The 26848-nt window shown below is 51.7% G+C and overlaps 4 protein-coding genes across 6 annotated transcripts in view; 2 read left to right on the top strand and 2 right to left on the bottom strand.

The window, feature by feature from the left end:
• Positions 1–26848, bottom strand: part of LOC311425637 (olfactory receptor 14A16-like) — a gene marked incomplete at both ends in the record, with an annotated part of 210404 nt that overhangs the window by 84196 nt on the left and 99360 nt on the right. The window lies entirely within an intron of this gene.
• LOC311425569 (olfactory receptor 14C36-like) lies at positions 1011–19867 on the top strand. Of its 3 annotated transcripts, none has more exons than XM_084501509.1 (3): positions 1011–1155; positions 18376–18542; positions 18622–19867. In XM_084501509.1, the coding sequence occupies exon 3, from the start codon at positions 18673–18675 to the stop codon at positions 19633–19635; it is 963 nt and encodes a 320-aa protein (XP_084357635.1). In that variant the 5' UTR covers positions 1011–1155; positions 18376–18542; positions 18622–18672; the 3' UTR covers positions 19636–19867. The 3 variants fall into 3 exon arrangements, with proteins under 3 accessions (XP_084357635.1, XP_084357637.1, XP_084357636.1); XM_084501511.1 differs by having other exon boundaries at positions 1053–1155; positions 18376–18558; positions 18650–19867; XM_084501510.1 differs by lacking the exon at positions 1011–1155 and adding an exon at positions 16943–17080.
• On the top strand, positions 2838–3797 carry LOC311425614 (olfactory receptor 14C36-like; the record flags this gene model as incomplete). The annotated part of the gene is made up of 1 exon (XM_084501555.1): positions 2838–3797. The coding sequence occupies one exon, from the start codon at positions 2838–2840 to the stop codon at positions 3795–3797; it is 960 nt and encodes a 319-aa protein (XP_084357681.1).
• Positions 6851–7786, bottom strand: LOC311425613 (olfactory receptor 14C36-like; the record flags this gene model as incomplete). The annotated part of the gene is made up of 1 exon (XM_084501554.1): positions 6851–7786. The coding sequence occupies one exon, from the start codon at positions 7784–7786 to the stop codon at positions 6851–6853; it is 936 nt and encodes a 311-aa protein (XP_084357680.1).

The following is a 26848-nucleotide window of genomic DNA, read 5'->3' as shown; positions in this document are numbered from 1 at the left end:
CCGAGAGGTAAAACCCCTCTCTCAACGGAAGGGATGAGCAAGAAAGCCTTCATCCCATTTGGCTGATCTCACAGTACTACACAGGCACAAAGCTGTCAGGCTGTCACCATGACTGTGGCAGTGTGCCACTCTGTTAAGCAAGAAGCAGCACTTCAGGAGAACTCAGCCCTATTACTTACTCTGCAAGTAAATGGCCACTTTTCTGACCCTGTCAGGATTCTCATGCATTTGACACCAAAAAGAAAAGGTGGTGTCTCCTTCCTAGCAAGGAATAACACCAAGCATCAGTACGGGCTGAGTAGAGTGGGAGGATCACCTCCCTTGGCCTGCTGGCAACACTTTTCTGAATGCACCCCAGGATCCCATTGGCCTTCTTGGCCAAAAGGCACACTGCTGGCTCATGCTCAGCCTGATGTCCCCCAGGACTCCCAGGTCCTTCTCTGCAGAGCTGCTCTCCAGCAGGTCATTCCCAGCCTGTACTGGTGCTGGGGGTTATTCCTCCCTAGGAAGGAGACAGGACCCTGCACTTGCCCTTGTTGAACTTCATGGGGTTTCTCTCAGCCTATCACTCCAGCCTGTCAGGGTCCCTCTGAATGGCAGCACAGGCCTCTGGGGTATCAGCCACTCCTCCCAGCTTTGTGTCATCAGCAAAGTTGCTGAAGGTGCACTCTGTTACATCATGCACTTCACTGATGAATAAGTTGAACAACAGAGAGGAACTTTGGCATGTCCCGTAGCCCTGCACAGAGGGACGGCAATTCCTGCTACAGGAATCAATCAGCACATTTTAGAGAGGGCCAGTCAGTGTTTGCTTTGTCTGCTTCCAAGTGTGTTCCCCAGGAAGGACCCTGCTGCCTTCCAGGAGCCGTGAGCCCTGGAGCCAAGGGCCATGTGCAGGGAGCCTGGTGGGGGGCAGAGCAAGGGAGGCCTTGGGCTGGGCCTCTGCTGCTGAGCTGGGCCGGGCTCCTGGGCCCAAGGGGAGCTCCTGGCAAGCGGGCAGTGCTGCAGAGAGACAGCTCTGCCCAGGAGCAGCTCCTCTGCACAGCGCAGCAGGCCTGGGGGCACTGCCTGCGGAGACACAGTGCTTAAAGGCAGGCAGAAGTGGCAGGATGCCCAGAGCTCCCTGCGGGAGAAGACTTCCCAGCCCTGCACCTGGTAAGTCTCTGGCTGGAGGGCAATGCAGCCGTAGTTCCTGGAGGCAGGAGAAGCTGGGGTGCAGGCAGGGGTGTCCAGGGCTGTGGTGCAGAGCAGGGTCCCTGCTGTGCCCCAGAGGCTGTGTGGCGGGGCAGGGCCTCTGCCGCCTGCCAGGCTCAGCACACAGCCTGCCTGGGGATCTGCCCAGGGCACTCCTTGGAGAAACTGCGGGTGGAAGGAGCCCTCCTGGCAGGGCAGGGTCCTGCTGCTGGTGGGAGGCTGTTACCTGGGGCAGCCTGCTCACAGCTCCAAAGCACAACCAGGGTGTATCTAAGGGGTCTTTGCAAGAGCCAGGATACTGTAGGGGATTTCAGACTCAGTCTCAGCTTTCCTGAGCCTCCTGAACTTTCAATCTTCTCTACTTGCCTCAGTTGTAATAGAAATATATGCTGTTAATTCCAAGAAGTGCCTGAGACTCTATGATGGCTGAGAGGTTGCAAGGATCTTTTCCTTCCGCTCAGCCCATAGAAAGCTCCACCACCACAGGTGCAGTGTCAGCAGGGTCTGTGTGACCTGGGCTCTAGGACGTGCCCCCAGTGAGCTGCCCCTGGGCAGAGCCCTGCTGCCAGGAGGTGTCTGCAGGGCAGAGCTGAGTACCCAGCAGGTGGGATGGGGGCTGTGAGCTGCAGGCAAGTGGCGTGGGGACAGAGCCCCAGCTGCAGGCAGGGACAGCTGCAGGCAGCAGAGCCATGGGCAGGGAGTGGTAGGACAGTGCTAACTGAGTAGTCTGCCACCTGTCTGTCTGTCCCTTAGCTCACAGGATTGAGGATGTGACTCATAACCTCAGCAGCAGAACCTCCAGCAGAGCAGAGTCTCCTGAGTTCTTGTCAATCTCTCCCTGGCCTTGCCTCCCCTGGCAGAAGCCCTGTGCTGTTTCTCTCTGCTCCTACACCTAGTGTTGCTGTTGTTGCTTTATGGCTCCCTGCAGATCTGGCTTTCAGCTGTAGCTCAAGCTCTGACCTATTTGGTCCCACCACGCAGATCTGTCCTTAGGAGACAGGTTCCCAAACCCCCTTCTAAACTCTGGGGCTTGAGGCAATGCAGTCTGGAGGGAAAGAAAAAGCTGAATCATTTTCCCAGACATTCTGGAGACCACAATCATTGAGCAGTTCAATGTGGGCAACTCGACTGAGCCCTAGAGGAGTCTGGCTGAGACCAGGGTAGATGGACAGACAGGTTATCCTCACTACACTAAGGACATTCACAAAATCTCACCTGGAATGTAGGAAAAATGCCAGGGTTTTCTACCCTCAAAAGACTCAGAAGAGTGTCACACATGCAGTTGGAACAAATTAAACCACAAATGCCGTTTGGCAGTCAAGAGTGTTGAGAGTGGTAATGCTGGGAAGTCCACATACATCAGAGGTACATTTAATCAGAGATCACTCCTGATTTCTTTATGTTTAGACCTGTAGGACCGTCGTGACTCCTCCAAAGTGCACACCAGTGTCCCTACTCCCAGTGGCACTTGACTGTAGCACCATCCAAAGCTCAAGCAAAAGAGCAGGAGAAAAGTCCCAGAAATGGGAAAGTCACTGTAGGGGGTTTCAGTGAAAGATGGATTAAGTTTTTCTCACAGATCCGTCTCCTAATTAACACTGTCTTTCCTTCCTTGGATCATCCCTTTGTCTAGGATGTCTCAGATGTCCAACAGCAGCTCTATCACCGAGTTCCTCCTCCTGGCATTTGCAGACACACAGGAGCTGCAGCTCCTGCACTTTGCGCTCTTCCTGGGCATCTACCTGGCTGCCCTCCTGGGCAACGGCCTCATCCTCACAGCCGTAGCCTGCGACCACCGCCTTCACAGCCCCATGTACTTCTTCCTCCTCAACCTCGCCGTCCTCGACCTGGGCTGCATCTCCACCACTCTCCCCAAAGCCATGGCCAATTCCCTCTGGGATACCAGGGCCATTTCCTATGAAGGATGTGTTGCACAGGTCTTTTCATTTATCTTCTTGATATCAGCAGAGTATTTTCTTCTCACTGTCATGTCCTATGACCGCTACATTGCCATCTGCAAGCCCCTGCACTATGGGAGCCTCGTGGGCAGCAGAGCTTGTGCCCAGATGGCAGCAGCTGCCTGGGGCAGTGGGGTTCTCTATGCTTTGCTGCACACTGCCAATACATTTTCCCTGCCCCTCTGCCAAGGCAATGCTGTGGACCAGTTCTTCTGTGAAATTCCCCAGGTCCTCAAGCTCTCTTGCACAGACTCCTACCTCAGGGAAGCTGGGCTTCTCGCGTTCACTTCCTTTTTGGGTTTTGGATGCTTTGTTTTCATTGTGCTCTCCTATGTGCAGATCTTCAGGGCAGTGCTGAGGATCCCCTCTGAGCAGGGCCGGCACAAAGCCTTTTCCACGTGCCTCCCTCACCTCTCCGTTGTCTCACTCTTTTTCAGCACTGTCATATTTGCCTACCTGAAGCCCCCCTCCATCTCCTCCCCAAACCTGAACCTCGTTGTGGCCGTTCTGTATTCAGTGCTGCCTCCAGTATTGAACCCCTTCATCTACAGCATGAGGAACCAGGATCTCAGGGATTCAATATGGAAACTGTTGATTGGGTTTTTTATCTGTGGCCACAGACTGTCTGCCTTTTTCTGCAAATGACTCCCAGCGTATGTCACGACAGGCACTCTTGCCTTTCTGTTTGGTGTTTGTTGATTTATTTGGTTGTTTTTCCTTTGTGTCCTTGTAATGTTGCCTACACAGAAAAGCCCTTCACTTCCTTCTACCTGAGTATTCCCTTGTCTGTGTGACCTATGGTTTCAGTGAAAAAAAAGCTCCAGGCTCTCTGTGTATTTAATCAAAATAAATGAGGCTGTAGCAATTTCTTTCTCTGAGACCTATTTTCAGTGGATTAATAAACAGGAATAGTAAACCTTTTCCTCTCTGCAGCATGTCAGGGCAGGCTGCCCTGGCCCTGGGGTGGCAGGAGATGCCTGAAGACCCCCGGGAATGGTACGGAGGGGCTGAAGGCCTCTGAGGGTCTGCTGCAGAGGAGAACGGGACACAGCAGGGGACACTGACCTCTGTATGCTTGTGCCATGGTACCAAGATGAACTATTCCTGATGATGTTACAGTTAAAGAGGAAACAAAAGGAACACAGGGCCACTGCCGAATTTATCAGGAAGAGCTGTATACAGGTCAGAGTTTGTTAGCTTGTCGTCTTTGGCCTGACCCAAATGATGTGGGAGGTCTTTCCCACTCTACATGGCACTATGGTTCTATGATTCTATGAGTCTAACATAAGTCACAATCATTGGAAGGCAGCCACTGCAGTCTGGGAACTTGAGACTGTGGCCTAGATAAAACCATAGGTTCTGTGAGGGATTCCTGTGGAAATGCACCATGCATCCTGGCACACTTGCCAGTGGATTGCTGGAGTTCACTACACTTGAAATGGCCATTGAGACCCTGAGAAACTCGTGTTGAGTCACGTGTGACAACCTGAGGCTGAAAGACTCAATAGCAGGTGACTTTGAGTGGCTGTGGCAGAGCTCAGTAGCTTGTCCCAGTCTGGGAATAGGTCCCCTTACAACTGGGGAAATTAAAAGCAATTAATATGAACAGACTCATCAGGTCAATCAGTGTAGTAAGGGAAAGTAATAGTTATTGCACTATAGGTGCAGCAGGCAATAGGCCTCGGATTGGGCCTCAGAAGACTCAAGCAGATCAAATCTCGTTCGTCTGTGAGCTAAGAGAAACACTGTGAGCAGAGCGAAGGACACGGAGTGGTGCCCTCCGATGCAGGAGGATGCAGAGCACAGCTGTAAGAGGCATCTTGCTTGTGCCACGGCCGACAGAGGTTCAGCTGAAGTGAAAGGCCCAGCCCAGGACCAATGGAGTGAAGGTCCCTGGGCACAACTGCAGAAAGACTTTGCAAGACCTCTGCCAGTGACAGCTTGAAACACCAAATGCATCTTGGTGGTAGTAGGTCCTTTTGGCACATGGGCAGATGTCCTCCCTGGCAGAACCACCACGGAGGCCACCACTGCAAAGCTGCTGCGTAACACCGACTTTTGTCCCCGGGGTCCAGACAGGGGAGAGGGGAGAGGCAGGCCGTGGAGAGGGGGCTGGAGTGAGGTCACTGCCACTGCAGCAGCCTGATTGGCCCTCAAAAGGGCTGGCCACCAGGCACTGTGACATCATCGCGCGTATCAGAGAGCCCCCTGGGCAGCAATGATGTCACTGCAGAGGGGAGGGCGAGGGGCTGGCAGAGCCCCATCGAGGGGCTGGCTGGGGGTCCCCTCTGCTACAGCCACCTGCCGGCGCGGGGCAGGCAGGAGGGCAGGCAGGGCTCGTGGCTGCCTTGCTCAGGATGATCCCTGGGCGAGCTGGGTGAGAAATCTGAGCCTTAGCTCCAGCAGAAGCTCTTCTCTTTGCTCTTGACTTTTCTTGGTAACACCACTTCCAGGTGAGCTCTGCCCTTGCTAAAACCATATCTCCGTCTCCACCATAAATTCCTGTTTTGGAGCCTGTCCTTGCTGTCACCCCCTGCCAGCTCCTTTGTGGCCCCTCTCAGAGCCTTGTCCCTGCAGCTTCCCAGCCCCACTGCCCCACACAGAGTCCCACAGCCATGCTGCCAGGGCACCGCACATGGCAGTGCACATTCAGGGCTGCTGGGAGGAACTCCCCCATTACAATCCCAATGGCACCCTCATGGTCCCTTCCCACCATGGCCCTCCTGCCTTTGCAACCTCCTCCAGCCCACGGCCCCTGCCCTGACCCAGCCACATTCCATGGGGGCCTCTGCAAACAGCCCTGCTCCAGGTCTGCAGGGCTGTGGGCCAGGACAGAGACCGGCGCAGTTGGCCATTCCCCTGACACAGGTCCTGAGTGCCAGCTCTTGACCTCCCTGCCCTCTGCTCACCTCCCTGCCTTTTGCTCAGTCCAGCGGCACTAGCCCCACTGCAGTGCCCACTGTAAGTTGCTGCAGGGCTCTGGGCACTGCCACCACAGCCCCAGCCCCTCTGAAGGCCACAGCAGCTCCTGAGGCACAGAGGGCTCAGCCCCACAGATGCGGACAACCATGGCATAAGTGTACAGAGGTCAATGTCCCCTGCTGTGCCCCCTGCTCTCTTCTGCAGGAGATCCTCAGAGGCTTGCCGCCCCTCCGTGCCATCCCTGGAGGTCCTCAAGCATCTCCTACTGCCCCAGGGCCAGGGCAGCCTGCCCAGAGCTGCTGCAGCCAGAAAGGTGTTTGCTATTCCCATTACTTCCTGATCAGCTGAGAGTGGGTCTCAGACAAAGAAGTTGTTTTGGTTTCATTTATTTTGTTTAAATACACAAAGACTCTGGCTCCTTATTTATGCAAAGCCTCAGGGTCACACAAAATATCCATCAGGCTGGATGCGGCTCCGCATGCGGCTCTGCGCAGCCTGCTTTAGTGCTTGGCAACCCTGCCCAGAACAGAGGGGCTGAAATTACATGACCTTTAGGGTCCTTTTCATGATTCTCTTACATGTTGGTAATTGAGTACAACAGGATGAAGAACAGCATTTCTTTGTGGAAAACATTATCACATGGGGAAATAGAAAAACAAAACCAAACAAATCCCTCCAGAAATTAAGACAGGCTTTCCATGTCTTTACATAAACTGTAATTCATCTGAAGAAGGAAAGAAGCAGTTTATAGCTGCGGAAAGGCACAATGAGTTTCCTCAGCATATCCTGAAAAACATCCATGACATCACTTTCCTAATGGCATTCTTGAGCTCCTGGTTCCTAATGCTGTAGATGAGGGGGTTCATTGCTGGGGGCATCACCGAGTACAGGAAAGCCATCACCAGGTTCAGGGATGGGGAGGAGATGGAAGGGGGCTTCAGATAGGCAAACATGGCCGTGCTGAGAAACAGAAAGACCACATCCAGGTGAGGGAGGCATGTGGAGAAGAGTTTGTGCCGTCCCTGCTCAGAGGGCATCCTCAGCACAGCCGTGAAAATCTGTACATAGGAGAAAAGAATGAAAGCAAAACACCCCCAGAACAGAAAACAACTAACTGTGAGAAGCCCAATTTCCCTGAGGTAGGAGTGTGAGCAGGAGAGCTTGAGGATCTGGGGGATTTCACAGAAGAACTGGTCCACAGTATTGCCTTGGCAGAGGGGCAGGGAAAATGTATTGGCAGTGTGCAGCAAAGCATAGAGAACCCCACTGCCCCAGGCAGCTGCTGCCATCTGGGCACAAGCTCTGCTGCTCAGAAGGGTCCCGTAGTGCAGGGGCTTGCAGATGGTAATGTAGCGGTCATAGGACATGACAGTGAGAAGATAATACTCTGCTGATATCAAGAAGACAAACAGAAAGACCTGGGCAGCACAACCTGTGTAGGAGATGTCCCTGGTATCCCAGAGGGAATTGGCCATGGCTTTGGGGACAGTGGTGGTGATGCAGCCCAGGTCAATCACGGAAAGGTTGAGGAGGAAGAAGTACATGGGGGTGTGGAGGCGGTGGTCGCAGGCTACGGCGGTGAGGATGAGGCCATTGTCCAGGAGGGCAGCCAGGTAGATGCCCAGGAAGAGTGCGAAGTGCAGGAGCTGCAGCTCCCGCGTGTCTGCAAATGCCAGGAGGAGGAACTCGGTGATGGAGCTGCTGTTGGACATCTGATCTTCCTGGACAAAGGGGAATACCCAAGGAAGAAAAGACAGTGATCATTAAGAGATAAAACCTAATTCTCTTCCCGTCCAAACACCCCTACAGTGACTTTTCCCTTTCTGAGGCGTTTCTTTTGCTCCCTTGCCTGAGGTCTGGTTGGTGCTAGAGGAATGTGGCCCTGGGAGCAGCGGTCTCTGCTGTGTGTGCTGGAGGATTCAGACCTGTCCTACAGCTCTACATGAAAAGAAACCAGGAGTGATCTCTGATTAAATCTACCTCTGATGTATTGGACTTCACAGCATTACCACTCTCAACACTCTTTACTGATGTACTTGTGATTTACTTTGTTCTATCTGCATCACACTCATGAGCATTTTTAGAGGGTAGAAAACCCTGGCAGTTGTAAGAAATACCAGGTGAGCTCTTGTGAGTCCTGGAAGGCAAAGTTAATGTCCTTAGTGCAGTGAGGATAGCCAGTCTGTCCATCTACCCTGGTCTCAGCCAGACTCCTCTAGGGCTCAGTCTAGTTACCCACATTGAACTGATCAATGATTGTGGCCTCAGAAAGTCCCCGGAATGAGATACAGCTTTGTCCGTACCCCACAGACCGCAATGCCCAGAGCTCCACAGGTTAGAAGGGGAACTCTGGGCACCTTCCTCCTATGGACACATCTGCGTGGTGGGACCCAGAGGGTCAGTGCTTGAGCTGCAGCTGAAAGCCCCATCTCCCAAATTGCAGGAAGCCATAAAGCAAGAACAGCAGCTGCAGCTCCAAGAAGAGAGAGGAATAGCACAGTGCTTATGCCAGGGGAGGCAAGGTGAGGGACAAACAGGAACTCAGAAGGGCCTGCTGTGAGTGAGGTCCTGCTACTGAGGTTATGAGTCACATCCAGAATCCTGTGGGCTAGAGGGCAGACAGAGAGGTGCCACATTATTCTGTTAGCACTGTCCTGCCATTCCCTGCCCATGGCTCTGCTGACTGCAGCTGTCCCTGCCTGCAGCTGGGTCTCAGTCCCCACACCTCCTGCCTGCAGCTCACAGCCCCCATCCCACCCACTGGGTGCTCAGCTCTGCCCTGCAGACGCCTCCTGGCAGCAGGGCTCTGCCCAGGGGCAGCTGACTCTGTGCAGATCCTAGAGCCCAGCTCACAGCGCCCCTGCTGACACTGCACCTGTGGTGGTGAAGCTTGCTATGGGCTGAGGGGCAGGAAAGGGACTTGCTGGGGGTCCTTGTAAACTTCCTTCTTATGTCGAGTAAGTCTCAGTCTCTTCTTGGAAATAACAAATTCTATTTCTATTCCCAGTGAGCCAAAAGAAGAGAAAACTGAAAGCAGAGGCTCAGGAAAGATGAAAGTGAAGTTCCCTTTGAAATTTCCTTGATTTGATGTGGAGCTGTGAGCAGGCTGCCCCGGGCAGCAGCCTCCTGCCAGCAGCAGGACCCTGCCCTGCCGGGGGGGCTCCTTCCACCCGCAGCTTCTCCCCACAGCACCCTGGGCAGCTCCCCGGGCAGGCTGAGTGCTGAGCCTGGTAGGCGGCAGAGGCCCTGCCCCGCCACACAGCCCCTGGGGCACAGCAGGGACCCTGCTCTGCACCACAGCCGTGGACACCCCTGCCTGCACCCCCAGCTTCACAGCATGCAGCTGGCCCACGACAGGGGAGCCCTTGGGGCCTGGACAATGACTGTATGGCAGGGAACCGCTGTGCTGGAGCATGTCCTTCTCTACAAGAAACAGACACGCTCTGCGTACAGCCTCATCTGCTCTGGAACAATCCAGGTCTAGGGCACATCCAGGATACTCCAGTGCATTGCAATGCACTCAGACTTACTGTGTTAAGGGTTGCAAGCATTGCTTTTCTATATACTCTCAGATTTCTAACACTCCACACAGTCTTTAACAACTGTCCCTTCTCTCCCCTCCCAGTGACAGCTGCAGGCATTGCCCCCAGCCCTGCTGCGCTGTGCAGAGGAGCTGCTCCTGGGCAGAGCTGTCTCTCTGCAGCGCTGCCCGCTTGCCACGAGCTCCCCTTGGTCCCAGGAGCCCGGCCCAGCTCAGCAGCAGAGGCCCAGCCCAAGGCCTCCCTTGCTCTGCCCCCCACCAGGCTCCCTGCACATGGCCCTGGGGCTGCAGGGGAACCTGCTGGCAAACAGCCTGAAGGAATCCCTAGGCTTCCCTCCCTCACCTGGCACACACACTTCTTGACAGCAGAATCACTTCTCCTAAAATAAAAATAAAGTTAATAAAATCTGTATAAGATTCACCTTCCTTTGTCCTGTCCACGGAATTGGCAGCAGGCTGTGGAAGCCCTTTTGGGAGAAGGTCAGAGGAGAGACAGTCAGGGGGACAGCATGATCGTGCTGAATGGGTGCAGATTCTTCAGAAGAGACAATTGGGGATGATCAATGAGAGGTTGCCCTCCACGTGAAGAATCTGTCTGGATGCATGGATCTCTTCTATGGATTGGGAAGCGGACTGGGGGAGCCCTTATGGTTTAGGGACAAAAGCCAGTCAGGGTGACAGCATGGCAGGAGGTATATGTCTGCAGCCAGGCTGAAGAAGTGGGCAAAGTCTTATGGAAGCCATTGGAGTAAGTTGTGTTCAATGACTCCATGTCACAGTGGGAGCCTTTAAACACAGAGTCACAGGACAGTGACGGTGCTCGGTGCAAACATTACCCATGTTTTCTGTGGGTTCTTGGAGACAGCTTCTGTGCACAGCTGCCAGATGGGCCAGCCTAGGTGACGTTCACCAGGATCTGGGACTTGCAAACAGGAAAACCTGTTTCTTGACACTCCTCCTGCACAAGGCATGTTGTAGTCCAGCTGCTTTTCAGCACATGGAAAGAGATGAGGCTTCAGGTACATGCCTATACCCAGTGCTGCAAAGGCTTGCTCTTGTCTTTCCCTGCAGCCCACTTGACATGGTCCGGCTGACACGGGACCAGGTACATCCGTGTCCAGTACAGTCAGGGGTTGTAGTCCTGCCTTCAGCATGCCACAGGTCTCCTGAAATGAGAGAGCTTAGATCCTAAATCAGGATGGGTTCCTCCTCCATTGTGGACACCAAGACACAAGTGGTCTCCTGCAGGCAGATCTGGCAGTCCAGCTGCAAGGGGCAGGCTGCCCCTCCACCTCAGCCTCTTCTGTGGTCTCCACCTCCTCTGAAGGCCCAAAGCCGTGGGCCATTGGGAGGCTGTGGCAGCCTACAGGAGAGCATGGCATCCATCCTAGACCATTCTCCCCACTCCCCTTTTTGTCTGCAGCGCTGCCCTACTCCTCTCTCTCATCATGACATGGTTAAAGTACATGAACGTCTGCCCTTCCCTTGTGTACCACTCCTGCCTTCTGCATGGCAGACTGGGGGATGGTGCTGAGGCCCTGGCATGTACTCCAATTCACTCAGTAAAACCCATCCTTCTTTCAGAAGTGAGTTCTATGCAGTGAAGAGTTCAGTCACTCCGAGGGGCTGTTCCATCCCAGGTGCCTTTGCTCCCATCTTTTGAAAAATCCAAGCCCCAGGACAAACCTCAAACCCAACCATCGTGGGAGGGCTCCCAACAGCAGAAGCATGTTGGTATAAGGGGACCGTAGTGGTATCTCCAGGGCTCCACTTCCTTTACTCCATGGCCTTTGCCACCATTTAGAGATGTCCCTGATCTGTTCCTTATCCCGAAAAGAACTGGGCAGAAGGGAAATGGCTGTTTTTCAGGACAACAAGGGAAATCTCTCATCTCTCTTGAGCTGTGCCATGTCCTTGCTGCTGACCTCACAGGCCTTCAAATGACATGTGCTGATGTCACAGGGGGATGTCCTGCATCACTGGGATATAGTGTCTGGAGCAGCAGCAGTGCCGGCACTTCCCTGCAAGGCCTGGTCCCTGCTGGGCACTGCTTGGGTGCTCCCCAACGCTGTCCCCAAGCTGCTGGGGAGCACCCCAGAGCTTGGGTGCTCCCCAGCGCTTCGACACTTACTGACGGGCGAAGGAGCAGGGGCACCTTGCAGAGGAGCTGTGGTTGAGGAGCCAGGGTGGGCATCCCTTGTCCTGAGCTGAGGGCCAGCAGCAAGCGAGATGGAGGGCTGCTGGAGGGTGACCATCGCCTCAAACCTGACTTCCCTGTTCCCAGTGCTCCTGAAGCTCTACTCCAAAGGTGAGGGTGTCAGGACCCCCTTTCCAAGATGTGTCTCAAGAGCTGTCAGCTGTCCAAATCTGCAAGTCCTGGCCTTTGGGGGGAGGCTGGACAAGGCTGTTGGCTGCTGTGAGAGCCCTGCCTGAGTGCCCCTCTGAGCTCAGTGGACAATGTGGCAGCCAGGAGTCCTGGGTCCTGACACTAGGGATGCCCTTATCCCTAGGCCTTCTCCAGGCATGCCTCCTTGCTATGGGGGACAATCCAGGACCAGGTTTCCCTGGGAGGTGGTGCCTCTTTGGGATCTGTCTCTGGGAGGAAAGACATAGAATCATAGAATCATGGAATGTCCTGGGTTGAAAAGGACCTATGGGGCATCCACAACCTCTCTGGGCAACATGCTCCAGTGCCTCACCACCCTCTGAGTGAAAAAAGATCTCCTAATTTCTAGTCTAAACCTCCCCTGTCTTACTTTAAAACCATTCCCCCTTTTCTATCACTGCCAACACATATGAACAGGCATTTCCCCCTCCTGTTTATACACTCCCTTCAAGTACTGGAAGGCTACAATGAGGTCTTAGATCCTTCTCTTCTCCAAGCTAAACAAGACCACTTCCTTCAACCTTTCTGCATAGGGGAGATGCTCCAGCCCTCTGATCATCTGAGTGGCCCTCCTCTGGATCTGTTCCAAGAGCTCCACATCCTTCTTGTGCTGGGGGCCTCAGGCCTGTACGCAGTATTCCAGGTGGGGTCACACAATAACAGAGTAGAGGGGGACAGTCACCTCCCTCTCCCTCCTGGCCACTCCTTTTTAACGCAGCCCAGGACACAGTTGGCCTTCCAGGCAACAAGCGCATGCTGCTGGCTCATGTGCAGCTTCTCATCCAGCAGGACCCCCAAGTCCTTCTCCACAGGGCTGCTCTCAAGTTCTTCTTTTTGATAAAAAAAGAAGAACTTTCCCTTTCCATCATCAATGTCATTGACAAGGATATTGAAGAGCACCCGTCCAAATACTGACCCCTGAGGGACACCACTTCTGACCAGCCTCCACACAGACATAGAACCATTGACCACAACACTTTGGCTTCGACCAGCCAACCAATTCTTGATCCACCTAACATTCCGTCCTTCAAATCCATTCCTCTCCAATTTAGAGAGGCGAATGTGGTGAGGGACCATATCAAAGGCTTTGCTCAAGTCCAGGTAGATTATATTCGTAGCCCTTCCTTTGTCCACTGATGCCATCACTCCATCACAGAAGACCACCAGATTGGCTAGGCAAGATCTGCCTTTGGTAAAGCCATGCTGGCTGTTTTGAACCACCTCTTTATCTCATGCATGCCTTCAGATGTGTTCCAGAAGGGACTGCTCCGTGATTATCTCAGGCACAGAGGTGAGGATCACCAGCCTGTGGTTCCCCAGCTCTTCTGTTCTCCCTTTCTTAAAAATGGGAGTCATGTTTCCCTTTATCCAGTCACTGGGGGCTTCACCCAACAGCCATGATTTTTCAAATTATGATGGAGAGCGGCTCAGCAACCACATCAGCCATCTCTCTCAGCACCCTGGGATGTATACCCTCTGGCCCCATGGACTTGTACACATCCAGTTTCATTAGGCAGTCCTGGACTTGTTCCACTGTCACAGTGGGACAGAATCTGCTCCTCTCACCCTCTCCTCAAGGTTCAGGGTCCTGACAGACACAGGAAACTTGACCATGAGCGAAGACTGAGGCAAAGCACTTATTGAGTACCTGAGCTTTTTCCATGTCTGAGGAAGCCAGTTCTCCCATCTCGTTTATCAGAGAGGGAACACTCTCATTTGGCTATCCAAATGGTATCCGTATCTGGTATCCGTAGAACCCCTTCTTGTTATTCTTCATGTCCCTTCCCAAGTTCAGCTCCATCTGTACCTTGGCTTTCCTGACACCATCTCTACACCTCCAGATGACACCCCTGTATTCCTCCCAGGCTATACAACCCTGCTTCCGCTTCTGTACATTTCCCTCTTTTCCCTCAGTTTAAGCAGCAGGTTCTTGATAAACCATGCCGGTCGCCCAACTCCTCTGCTCAAAGTGTCCTTCACTCTGCTCACAGTGTTTGTCTTAGTTCATGGATGAACTGGATTAGATCTGCTTGGGTCTGCTGAGGCTCAGTCCAAGGCCTATTGCCTGCTGCACCTACAGCACAGTAACTATTACTTTCCTTTACTGTGCAGATGGACCTGATGAGTCCGGTCATATTAATCCCTTTTAATTTCCCAAGATTGAAGGGAACATATTCCCAGACTGGCGCAAGCTGCTGAGCTCTGCCACAGCCACTCAAAGTCACCTGCTCTTGAGTCTTTCCACCTGAGTTTATCACACGTGACCCAACACGAATATCTTCAGGTTTCAATGGCCATTTCAAGTGTAGTGAACTCCAGCAATCCACTGGCAAGTCTTCCAGGATTTGTGGTGCCAGCACACAGGAATCCCTTGCAGAAACAATGGTCTTGTCCAGGCCACAGAGTCTCGAGTTCCAAGAATGCACTTGCTGCCTTCCAAAGATTGTGACTTTTGTTAGACTCATAGAAGCATAGAAGCATAGACCAATGTAGATTGGAAAAGACCTCACAAATCATCAAGTCCATTAACCTTACACTGCCACATCTACCACTAAACCACGTCCCTAGGCACCACATCTACATGTCTTGGGGATACCTCCAGGGATGACCATTCCACCACATCCCTGGGCAGCCTGTTCCAATGCATCACAACCCTTTCAGGGAAAACATTCTCCCCAATATCCAGCCTAAACCTCCCCTGGTGCAACTTGAGGCCATTTCCTCTTGTACTTCTGCTGGCCCCTGTACTGAGCCATGGGGGACACCACTTGTGACCTGCTGCCATTTGGATTTAACTGGACTTCCTACTTCCTGGACTGAGGCAAAGAAGGCATTAAGTACCTCTGCCTTTTCATCTCTTGTCACTATGTTTCCCCCCACATACAATTAAGGATGGAGATTCTCCTTAGTCCTCCTTTTCTTGCTAAGGCATTTATAAAAACATTTTTTTATTCTCCATTATGGCTGTAGCCAGACTGAGTTCCAGCTGAGCTTTGAACCTTCTAATTTTCTGCCCACACAACCTCACAACATCTTTGTAGTCCTCCTGAATGTCCTGCTCCTTCTTACAAAGGTCGTAAACTCTCTTTTTGTTCCTCAGCTCTAGCCAAAGCTCTTTGTTAAGCCAGGCCGATCTTCTCCGCTGGCTCATCTTTCAGCACATGTGGATGACCTTTTCCTGTGCCTTTAGGATTTTGTTCTTGAAGTGTGTCCAGCCTTCCTGGACTCCTTTACCCTTCTGGACTGCCTCCCGAGGGTCTCTGCCAATCAGTCTCCTTAACAAGCCAAATTCAACACTCCAGAAATACAGGGAGGCAATACTGCTAACCCTGCTCCTTACCTCTCCACGACTCAAAAGCTCTATTAATTTGTGATTGCTATGCCCAAGATTTGCCTTCCAACCTTCACATCCCTCCCAAGTCCTTCTCTGTTCACAAGCAAAAAGTCCAGCAGGGCACCTTCCCTGGTTGCCTCACTCACCAGCTGCATCAGGAAGTTATTTTCCACCCACTCCAGAGACCTCCTAGACTGTTTCCTCTCTGCTGTATTGTCTTTCCAGCAGACATCTCAAAAGTTGAAGTCCCCCAGCAGACTATTTTCACTAACCAAGTCAGTATAGGCCAGTGTGTGAGTGGCTCTAGGATATTCCAGGCTTTGATTCAATAACCTGCCATGCTCTAGGACCAAAGTCACTGAGCACAAGCTAACAGGTCAAAGCTCTTTTGTGTTTGTATAAAGCATTCCCATACTCCAAATTCACCTCTAGAAGAGTCCGAAATAATGTAGGCAATCATGATTCAAATAAGCAATGGTAGAATTACTGAAGCCAGTTTCAAGGAGTCCCAGAAGCGCCTTTCCATGATGACCAGCTGTGGTGAAGACCTTGGGTTGCTTAACGTTGACTGAATGCCAGAGGATATTGGAAAGCAAGAGAACCAAGACTTTGCACATCTCTGGGCCCCGACGGCAGATGCCACTCACAGAAGGAGCCCAGGCAACAGCAATATGCTTTGCTGAGAGGCAAAACCCCTCTCACAACAGAAGGGACAGGGAACAAAGCCTTCATCCCATTTGGCTGATCTCACAGGAATACCCAGGCACAAGGCTGCCAGGTTGTCACCATGATTGTGGCAGTGTGCCGCTCTGTCAAGCACCAAGTATCATTTCTGGAGAATCCATCCCTATTGCTTCTTCTGCAAATAAATGGCCACTTTTCTGACCCTGTTGGGCTTCTCATGCATTTGACATCACAAAGAAAAGGTGGTGTCTCCTTCCTAGGGAGGAATAACTCCAAGCACCAGTACAGGCTGAGTAGAGGGGGAGGATCACCTCCCTTGGCCTGCCTGCAACACTTTTCCAAATGCACCCAGGATCCCATTGACCTTCTAGGCCACAAGGGCACATTGCTGGCTCATGCTCAGTGTACTGTCCCCCAGGACTCCCAGATCTCTCTCTGCAGAGCTGCTCTCCTGCTGGTCAGTGCCCAGCCTCATCTCTCCACCCTGCCGAGGTCCCTCTGAATGGCAGCACAGCCCTTTGGGATATCAGCTACTCCTCCCAGCTTTGTGTCATCAACGAAGTTGCTGAGGGTGCACATCATCCACTTCACTGATGAATAATTTGAAATACAGAGAGGAACTTTGGCATGTCCTGTAGCCCTGCACAACCAGGTAGGGCTATTCCTGCTTCAGGAATCAGTCAGCAAAGTGTTTAGAGAGGGCCAGTCAGTGTTTGCTTTGTCTGCTTCCAAGTGTGTTCCCCAGGAGAGACACTGCTGCCTTCCAGGAGCTGTGAGCCCTTGACACCCAGGGCCATGTGCAGGGAGCCTGGTGGGGGGCAGAGCAAGAGAGGCCTTGGGCTGGGCCTCTGCTGCTGAGCTGGGCCGGGCTCCTGGGCCCAAGGGGAGCTCGTGGCAAGCAGGCAGCACTGCAGAGAGACAGCTCTGCCCAGGAGCAGCTCCTGTGCACAGCGCAGCAGGCCTGGGGGCACTGCCTGCAGAGACACAGTGCTTAAAGGCAGGCAGAAGTGGCAGCATGCCCAGAGCTCCCTGCAGGAGAAGACTTTCCAGCCCTGCACCCGGTAAGTCTCTGGCTGGAGGGAAATGCAGCCGCAGTTCCTGGAGGCAGGAGAAGCCGTGGGTGCAGACAAGGGTGTCCAGGGCTGTGGTGCAGAGCAGGGTCCCTGCTGTGCCCCAGGGGCTGTGTGGCGGGGCAGGGCCTCTGCCGCCTGCCAGGCTCAGCACTCAGCCTGCCCGGGGCACTGCCCAGGGTGCTGCGGGGAGAAGCTGCGGGTGGAAGGAGCCCCTCTGTCAGGGCAGGGTCCTGCTGCTGGTGGGAGGCTGCTGCCTGGGGCAGCCTGCTCACAGCTCCACAGCACAACCAGGGTGTATCCAAGGGGTCTTTGTAAGAGGAGAGTCAGGGCATGGGTTAGGTGCTTTAGTCACAGATTTCCTCAGACTCTGCTTTCAGTTTTCTCTTCTCTGGCTCACTGGAAATCTAAGTAGAGGCTGTTATTTCCCAGAAGATTCAGAAACTCCTGAGCCCTCATAAGGAGGTTTATAAGGATACCCCATTAAGTCCCTGTCCTGCCCCTCAGCCCATAGAAAGCTCCACCACCACCCGTGCAGTGTCAGTAGGGTCTGTGTGACCTGGGCTCTAGGATGTGCCCCCAGCGAGCTGCCGCTGGGCAAAGCCCTACTGCCAGGAGGTGTCTGCAGGGCAGAGCTGAGCACCCAGCTCTGATGGGGTGGGATGGGAGCTGTGAGCTGCACGCAGGAGGCGTGGGGACAGAGACCCAGCTGCAGGCAGGGACAGCTGCAGGCAGCAGAACCACAGGTAGGGAATGACAGGGAGCTGCTCCCAGAAACGCCATGGCAGGAAAATTTGGGCACCTCAGTGCCATCCCAGCACTGCTCATGCTTTCCATTGCCTTGACTGCCATCCAGCAAAGCCTCTGCCCCCACAACTATGGGATCTCAGGCTGTGTTGTCCCCTTGGTAGCAGGACCCTCAGAACAAAGAACCCCCCCCCCAGTAACCACCTTTCACTCCATTTCCTGCATCCCTCACTAGGAACCCTGGGCCATTTTTCTGTTTCCCCTCCCATCCATCTTGCCCTTGCTATTCCCCTCAGACTTCCGGGGTAGTGGGTTTAAAGATAGAGCTCAAACACCGGAATACTGAGTCCTGCACTGGAGGTGAATCCCTGGGAGCAGAGTGCCCAAGCTGTTCTAGCCAAAATGGCTCTGGTCACTGAAGTGCCCAGTGCTGGGAAATAATCTGGCTCTGTTCAGGTCACTGTGGTTTATAATCATCCAGCAGGGGTTTTCCTGGGGTTATCCTGCTGTAGAATGTTGAACACCCCCCTGTATTACAGGTACACTGCATCTGAATGAAACTACGAGTTTCAGAATGGGTCACCGCCTTTCCCAGCAGTGCTGAATCCAATAGAGATCATGTGCAGAGGTCGTGGCTCCAAACAGTGCTCAGCCAGCACAAACCAGAGCTTCAGCCAGAAAGGAGAATGAAGATGCTGCTGAGAAAGTGAATATTTGTGGAGGTAGGTGAGAAAGGAAGAGTGGTGCTGAAAGGACAGAGGTTTGCTCAGAGAACTCTGCCAAAGTTCTATGTGTCCTTTTGTCTTTGGACAGGCCCCAAGGCCAAGAGGCATCAGATGTCCAACAGCAGCTCCATCACCGAGTTCCTCCTCCTGGCATTTGCAGACACCCGGGAGCTGCAGCTCCTGCACTTCACGCTCTTCCTGGGCATCTACCTGGCTGCCCTGCTGGGCAACAGCCTCGTCCTCACTGCCGTAGCCTGCGACCACCGCCTCCACACCCCCATGTACTTCTTCCTCCTCAACCTCGCCCTCCTCGACCTGGGCTGCATCTCCACCACTGTCCCCAAAGCCATGGCCAATTCTCTTTGGGACACCAGGGCCATCTCCTACTCAGGGTGTGTTGCCCAGGTCTTTCTGTTTGTCTTTTTGGTCTCAGCGGAATATTTTCTTCTCACTGTCATGTCCTATGACCGCTACATTGCCATCTGCAAGCCCCTGCACTACGGGAGCCTCCTGGGCAGCAGAGCTTGTGCCCAGATGGCAACAGCTGCCTGGGGCAGTGGCTTTCTCTATGCTCTGCTGCACACTGCCAATACATTTTCTCTGCCCCTCTGCCAAGGCAATGCTGTGGACCAGTTCTTCTGTGAAATCCCCCAGATGCTGAAGATATCCTGCACACACTCCTACCTGAAGAGTTTTTGGGTAGTTGTGGTTGGGGTCTGCTTAGGATCTGGCTGTTTTGTTTTCATTCTTTTTTCCTATGTGCAGATCTTCAGGGCTGTGCTGAGGATGCCCTCCGAACAGGGCCAGCACAAAATCTTTTCCACATGCCTCCCTCACCTGTTTGTTGTCTCGCTGTTTATCAGCACCTGCTTTTTTGCTTACATGAAGCCCCCCTCCATCTCCTTTCCATCCCTAAACCTGGTGGTGACAGTTCTGTACTCGGTGGTTCCTCCAACGTTGAACCCCCTCATCTACAGCATCAGGAATAAGGAGCTCAAGTGGGCTATTAGGAAAGTAGTTTCATGGATGTTTCTCAATAGTGACAAATTTCCCCTCTTTCCAGAAGTGACTTAACTTGGTACCTCCCTGCAGGCCTGGTCTTTCTTTCATTATCAATATTGTTATTGTTGTCTTTGGTATCATTTGATTTATTATGCTCTTAGAATAATGTCTCTTTTTCACCCTACTTCTGCTGAGGATTGACACTCCCTGTTGCTCTTGAGGATCTATAAATATGTGTCTAAGAGAAGGTCGGAGTTGACTCTTACATAGCATTTGCAAAATAAAATGGGATCTCTGCAGTGCACTGTCTGAAGGCTTGGCTGTTTTTTCAAGGTTGTTGCCAAGCTTTCCAGAAGCTTGTGCCACTTTCCGTCACCTATCAGACACTTTCCATCATTTATCAGTGGTCATGGTCATCCAGAGAGGTTCTAGGTGAGTAGAGACTTGCAAATGTGATGCCCATCTTTAAGAAAGGTCATAAGATGGACCCGGAGAACTACAGGGCTGTCAGCCTGACCTTGGTGCCAGGAAAGGTGATGGGACAGGTCATCTTGAATGCAATCATGCAACATTTGCGGGACCACAAGGGGATCAGGCCCAGTCAGCATGGGTTCAAGAAAGGCAAGTCCTGCCTGACCAATTTCATCTCCTTTATGACCAGTGACGTGTCTGGGGGATGAGGGAAAGCCTGTTGACATAGTCTACCCAGACTTCAGCAAGGCCTTTGACATGGTCTCTGACAGTATTGTCCTGGAGAAGCCAGCAGCCCATGGCTTGGACAGGCACACGCTTTGCTGGGTTAAAAACTGGCTGGGTGGCCAGGCCCAGAGAGTAGTGGTGAACGGAGTGAAATCCAGCTGGTGACCAGACATGCATGGTGTTCCCCAGGGGTTGGTGTTGGGGCCTATCCTCTTTAACATTTTATTGATGATTTGGATGAGGGAATTGAGTGCACCCCCAGTAAGTTTGCAGATGACACCAAGGTGGAGGGAAGCGTCAATCTGCCAGAGGGTAGGAAGGCCAAGCAGAGAGACCTGGGCAGGTTGGATTGATGGGCAGAGGCCAGTGGGATGAGGTTCATCATGGGTAAGTGCTGCATCCTTCCCTTTGGCCACAACAACCCCATGCAATGCTACAGGCTTGGGGAAGACTGGCCTGAAAGCTGTGCAGAGGAAAAGGTTGGATGTAGTACTTAGGGACATGGCTTAGTGGGTAATATTGGTGGTAGGGGGATGGTTGGACCAGAAGATCTTGGAGGTCTTTTCCAACCTTAATAATTCTAAGATTCTGTGCTTCTTATTATGCACAAGTCCATGGTTCCCTGGTGCTTCACCAAGCCTGGGAAGTGTCTGAGGAAGAACTGGTTGGTGCCCTATATTCTCCAGCCCTTAATGCAACCATCTTTCCAGTTGGGTGGCATCAAAAGCAATGCCTGTGCCCTGTGTCAGGGCTTTGACTGATGGAAACATGGTCCAGCAGTCGCAACAGTTTGCTGCTGTTCCTTTGGCTGTGTCCAGCACATGTCGATGAGACAGTCTTCTCCAATCTGTGTCCTGAACCTCAGCCCAAGAGTCATCAGCAAGTCCTCAGCTTGGGTCCACCCCAAGGACTGAAATGCAGCGGTGACTGCAGGAAGGACGAGCCCTCTCCTTGGGCCTGTCCATGGCTGGATGCCTTTGTATGCTCCACAGGTGTACTGGGTCTGGCTGGAATGTTAACTTTCCCGGCAGCAGCCCATACAGTGCCATACTCTGCACTTGTAGCTGGAACAACAGTGTTATCACACCAGTGTTGTGTCTACTGCTGAGCAGCAGTGGCACAGCATTGGGCCTTTCTCTAACCCTCCTAGGGGGTGGGCAAAAAATGAGGAGAGAAACATCACTAGGGCAGCTGACCTAAACCAATCAAAGGGATATTCCATACCATGTGATGTCACACTCAGCAATAAAAGGTGGAAACAGGAAGAAGAGGGGAGGGGTGGGCTCTTGTTGGGAAAACGTCGGTCCTCCTCTCGAACACCGGCTGAATGCGTTGAGGCCTTGCTTCAAGGACGTGGTCAATCATCACTCATTTGTGGGAAGTAGAGAGTAATTTCTTTCCTCTGCACTTCCATACAGCCTTCATTTATTTTGTTTGTTTGTTTTCCTCCCTTCTTTTTATTTTTCCCTTTCCCTCTCCCTTTTCCCCTTTCCCTTTTTATTTTCCTTTAGTTAAATTGTTTAGCTCATAATCATCTTTATTTTATTATTATTATTATTTCCCTTTAATTAAATTATCCTTATCTCAACCCGTGAGTTGTTCTTTGCTTTACTTCTCCCCCTCCTCATCTAAAAGAGGGGGAGTGTGAGAGCGGTTGTGGGGTTTAGCTGCCCAGCACGGTAAAACCACCACAGTCCTTTTTGGCGCCCAACGTGGGGCCCGAAGGGTTGAGATAGCAGTAGAATTGATTAAACACATACAACTAACACACTTACTTCGTAGTAACCATGTTCGTTGTCCTGTTAATAATAGCTTTGATCATATGTCATGCAATCTGTGTCATATTCTCCTTTCTCCTATATATCCGATCCGACAAAGTGCTACAATCTGTGTTCACTTTTTTTAATTCGCTGTGCTGCCAAGCACTGACCTTGAGTTTAATCTGGAATTCAGGCTCTGCGCTGTTATCATTTGTGTCTCATGGAAACTATCTTTCAGACAATATTCAGAACTGCACTGCCTTCCTTTTCTCATCTGGACACCAGTTTATTTATAATATTAGGAATGGTACCTTTCCCTTCTTTCACAGTGGGCTAATTACAACAGTTTGGGAGTGTTTTGAAGATCCATCTGTAACCCATGTATTGCTATTTCTAATTCTGAATAACAGGTTTCATTTTCTCTCTAAGATTAGTCGATTGTTTAAAAAACTTACTTGGGAATCTGTCCCGAAACAGTCTTGTGGTGAGTGGCAAGGTGTGTGGGATGATGTTGGCAGATACCTGTCACGAGTGTCTCCTCCAATAGTTTTGAACTTCACCCCTGAGCAAGTGCTAAATCCTAAAAACTTGGTAGAATGTTTGAGAGTTGTATGTCCTGACCCTGATAATGCTGGAGAACGACAGCTTGCAGCATTGTGCTGGGTCCTGGCTTACTCCTATCAAACACTGTTTAACATCATCCAGCAATCTGAAGAGAGGGAGGAAGTCTCTGAATCTGATGACCAAGTAACACATGCTGTGGCTGACCCAGAGGACCAACTGACTATGGTATCAGTCGCCCCCATAGTCAAGTCAAAACAATGGAAACGGAGGTCAGCTCGTTTAGTAAGGGAAGAAGGCTCTCCTAAGAAGGAGGGAGAAGGGGAAATGGCAGGCACCTCTGAAGCAGAGCCATCACAAAAACAGCAGGAAGAAGAGATGGAAATCATAAAGGAATCAGAAATCACTCAATCCTTATCCTTGAGTGAGTTGCGAGAAATACGAAAGGATTATAGTCGACGCCCAGGTGAACACATCCTCACCTGGCTGCTTTGATGCTGGGATGCTGGGGCGAATAGCATACAATTAGAAGGCAATGAAGCCAAGCAGCTGGGATCCCTCTTTAGAGAGATGGTAATTGACAAAGTAATCGGGAGAGGAGCACAGGCCCTCAGCCTCTGGAGACAACTCCTGGCAGCTATCAAAGAAAGATATCCCCATAAGGAAGATACTGTATATCACATAGGCAAGTGGACCACTGTGGATAAAGGTCTCCAGCATCTGCGGGAATTAGCTGTGCGGGAGATGATTTAGTGATTTGGACAATGCCCAGACACCTCAAGACCCCGATGAAGTCCAGTGCACAACATCCATGTGGCGTAAATTTGTGCGGAGTGCACCATCAGCACATGCCAGTACCCTGGCAGTAATTAACTAGGACGAGGGGATGGGACCAACAATGTATGATCTGTCCTGCCAGCTTCAACAATATGAGGACAATCTCTCTGCTCCGCTACAGTCCTGTGTCTCAGCTGTGGAGAAACTGTCTAAAGGACTTGACCAGCTCGTGGAACAAGTGTATTCCCCCTCATTTAGACAGAGTGATACTTCAGCCACTAAGAATCAGCATTCGCCTGCTCAAGAGAGAGAGTACCCAAGACGTACACCACGTGGCACCTTGTGGTTTTATCTGCGTGACCATGGGGAAGATATGAGGAAATGGGATGGTGTACCTACTTCAACCCTAGCTGCTCGGGTACGTGAACTGAAAGGAAATACAGCAGCGAGAAGAGGGGCTCCTAAGAGAAATGCTGCTCCAGTTTCTATTGGGCAGTACCCCAGAGGCAGTAGAAGAGCTGATGTTATTCTTGACCCTGATGAAGGGACCTCTGCCTATCATTTGCAAGAATTAAGTGGCAGACGCTCCAACCAAGACTAGAGGGGCCCTGCCTCTGGCCAGGTAGAGGAGAGGGATAACCGGATTTATTGGACTGTGTGGATCCGATGGCCTGGCACATCAGAACCACAAGAATACAAAGCTTTAGTGGACACTGGCACACAATGTACCTTAATGCCATCAGGCTACCAAGGGACAGAACTCACCTGTATCTCTGGAGTGACAGGGGGATCCCAACAACCATCTGTACTGGAAGCTGAAGTGAGTCTAACTGGGAATGAGTGGCAAAAGCATCCCATTGTGACTGGCCCAGAGGCTCCGTGTATCCTTGGCATAGACTATCTCAAGAGAGGGTACTTCAAGGATCCAAAAGGATATCGGTGGGCTTTTGGCATAGCTGCTTTGAGCACAGAGAAGATTAGGCAGCTGTCTACCCTGCCTGGCCTTTCAGAAGACCCTTCTGTTGTAGGATTGCTGAAGGTTGAAGAACAACAGGTACCAATTGCTACTACAACGGTGCACCAACGGCAATATCGCACCAACCGAGACTCCCTGATTCCCATCCATGAGTTGGTTCACCGACTGGAGAGTCAGGGAGTAATCAGCAAGACTCGCTCACCCTTTAATAGTCCTATATGGCCAGTATGAAAGTCTAATGGCGAGTGGAGGCTAACAGTGGACTATCGAGGCCTGAATGAAGTCACGCCACCACTGAGTGCTACAGTGCCGGACATGCTAAAACTTCAGTATGAACTAGAGTCAAAGGCAGCCAAGTGGTACGCCACAATTGATATTGTGAATGCATTTTTCTCCATCCCTTTGGCAGCAGCATGCAGGCCGCAGTTTGCTTTCACTTGGAGGGGCATCCAATACACCTGGAATCGGCTGCCCCAGGGGTGGAAACACAGCCCTACCATTTGCCATGGACTGATCCAGTCTGCACTGGAGCAAGGGGAAGCTCCTGAGCACCTTCAGTACATTGACGACATCCTCGTGTGGGGCAACACAGCAGAAGAAGTTTTTGAGAAAGGGAGGAAAGTAATCCAAATTCTCCTGAAAGCTGGTTTTGCCATTAAACAGAGCAAGGTCAAGGGGCCTGCACAGGAAATCCAGTTCTTGGGGGTAAAATAGCAGGATGGACGTCGCCATATTCCAATGGATGTGATCAATAAAATAACAGCAATGTCTCCGCCAACTAGCAAAAAGGAAACGCAAGCTTTCCTAGGCCTCATGGGATTCTGGAGAATGCATGTGCCAGGCTATAGTCAGCTTGTGAGTCCTCTATATCGAGTGACTCGAAAGAGAAACTATTTCGAGTGGGGCCCTGAGCAACAACAGGCATTTGCACAAATCAAACAAAAAATAGCTCGTGCAGTAGCCCTTGGGCCTGTCCATACTGGACCAGCTGTGCAAAACATATTGTACACTGCAGCTGGGGAGCATGGGCTCACCTGGAGCCTTTGGCAGAAAACCCCAGAAGAAACTCGAGGTCGACCTCTGGGCTTCTGGAGTCGGGGCTATTGAGGATCAGAAGCCAATTACACCCCAACTGAAAAAGAAATACTCACAGCATATGAGGGTGTTCGAGCTGCTTCAGAAGTTGTGGGTACAGAGGCACAGCTCCTCTTGGCACCGCGGCTACCTGTGTTACATTGGATGTTCAAAGAGAAAATTCCCACTACACACCATGCAACTGATGCTACATGGAGTAAGTGGAACATATTGATAACATGCTAACACTCCTTTCACTATCTCAGACCAACTCAGACCAACTCCAACAGGGAACAGCACCTTCACAGCCACCACACCACCACCAAGACACACAGAGCTCTGAGCAACACACCTGGACCCATCCCATTCCCCACCTCAGCCTGCTCTGCTCTGAAGGTCACCAGTGCTCCATGCATCCCCCACAGCAATTACCCATGGGTGCAGACGCACACATGGCTATGTGGTTCCATGATTGTATGATTCACCCCCAACACGCCCAGGAGTGAGCACACACACAGCAAATAGCCAGAAACAGAGTTGAATAAGAAGGCAGGACAGTGATCAGGCACAGGGCCTGATCAGACCAGTCCTGACCAGTCCCATATCCACATGCAGCTGGCCCCTTTCATCCCTCTCCCCTCCTCTTCCACAGGATCCTCCTCAAAACACTTTAATCCCTTCCTTTCTTACATGATTCCCCTGCTCATTTATCAGTTCTCACCAATCACATCTTCCCCCAGTGATCCCTAGTTTGCTATATCTGTACTCGCATTTGGTAAATCAGATACCATTGCCTACATCATCTGGGCCTCTAACAGGCAGGAGAGGTCGACATGTCACAGATTTGCTCTGTGCCAGGAGTGAGGGGTGGCATGAAAACTCCAGGGCAGGGAGGGTTTTATTGTAACTGGGCTCCATGCAGGACAGAAAATCGTCATTTTATGGCTGTAGGCCTGATTTGGGCCCTGAGCTGGGCTGTAGGCCCACTGCCTCCATTTTTTTTAAGCATTTCAAAGATTTCACCTCAATCAGCACACTTCAATCAGCTGAAATGATTGAACACTTCTAATACAATGTTTGAGCTGTTCCATGACATTTTTTTTCCCTTGGATGTTTATTACAGCAAGAGAAAAAATACCAATCTTCCCCTGTACTTGCATGACTCTGTCTCTTATGCGCTGCACTTCATCTCCCTAGTCTTTCTGGTATTTCCACCTGGCTTTATGAAACAGACCATGTTGGAAGTCACTTTTCCAGCAGACTGTCTGGACATGTGGAGTTCCCATTCTTCTCCAGATTCCCCTCCCCTCACTCTTTGATCATTCAGATACCTCTCACCTGCACAGTTGGTTCTCAGAACTTGGGGGATCTTGAACCTTGCCCATATTTCACTTTTCTATCTCATCATCCCAATACCCATTTCCTACCCATGTCAAAC

This window comes from Aythya ferina, assembly GCF_964211825.1.
Source record: "Aythya ferina genome assembly, chromosome: 32".
NCBI classification, from domain to species: Eukaryota; Metazoa; Chordata; class Aves; order Anseriformes; family Anatidae; genus Aythya; species Aythya ferina.
This window is presented reverse-complemented; position numbering and strand designations above follow the sequence as displayed.

Excerpts from the sequence above, each read along its gene's own strand:
- LOC311425569 (XM_084501509.1), top strand. The coding sequence starts at position 18,673 with ATGTCCAACAGCAGCTCCATCACCGAGTTCCTCCTCCTGGCATTTGCA.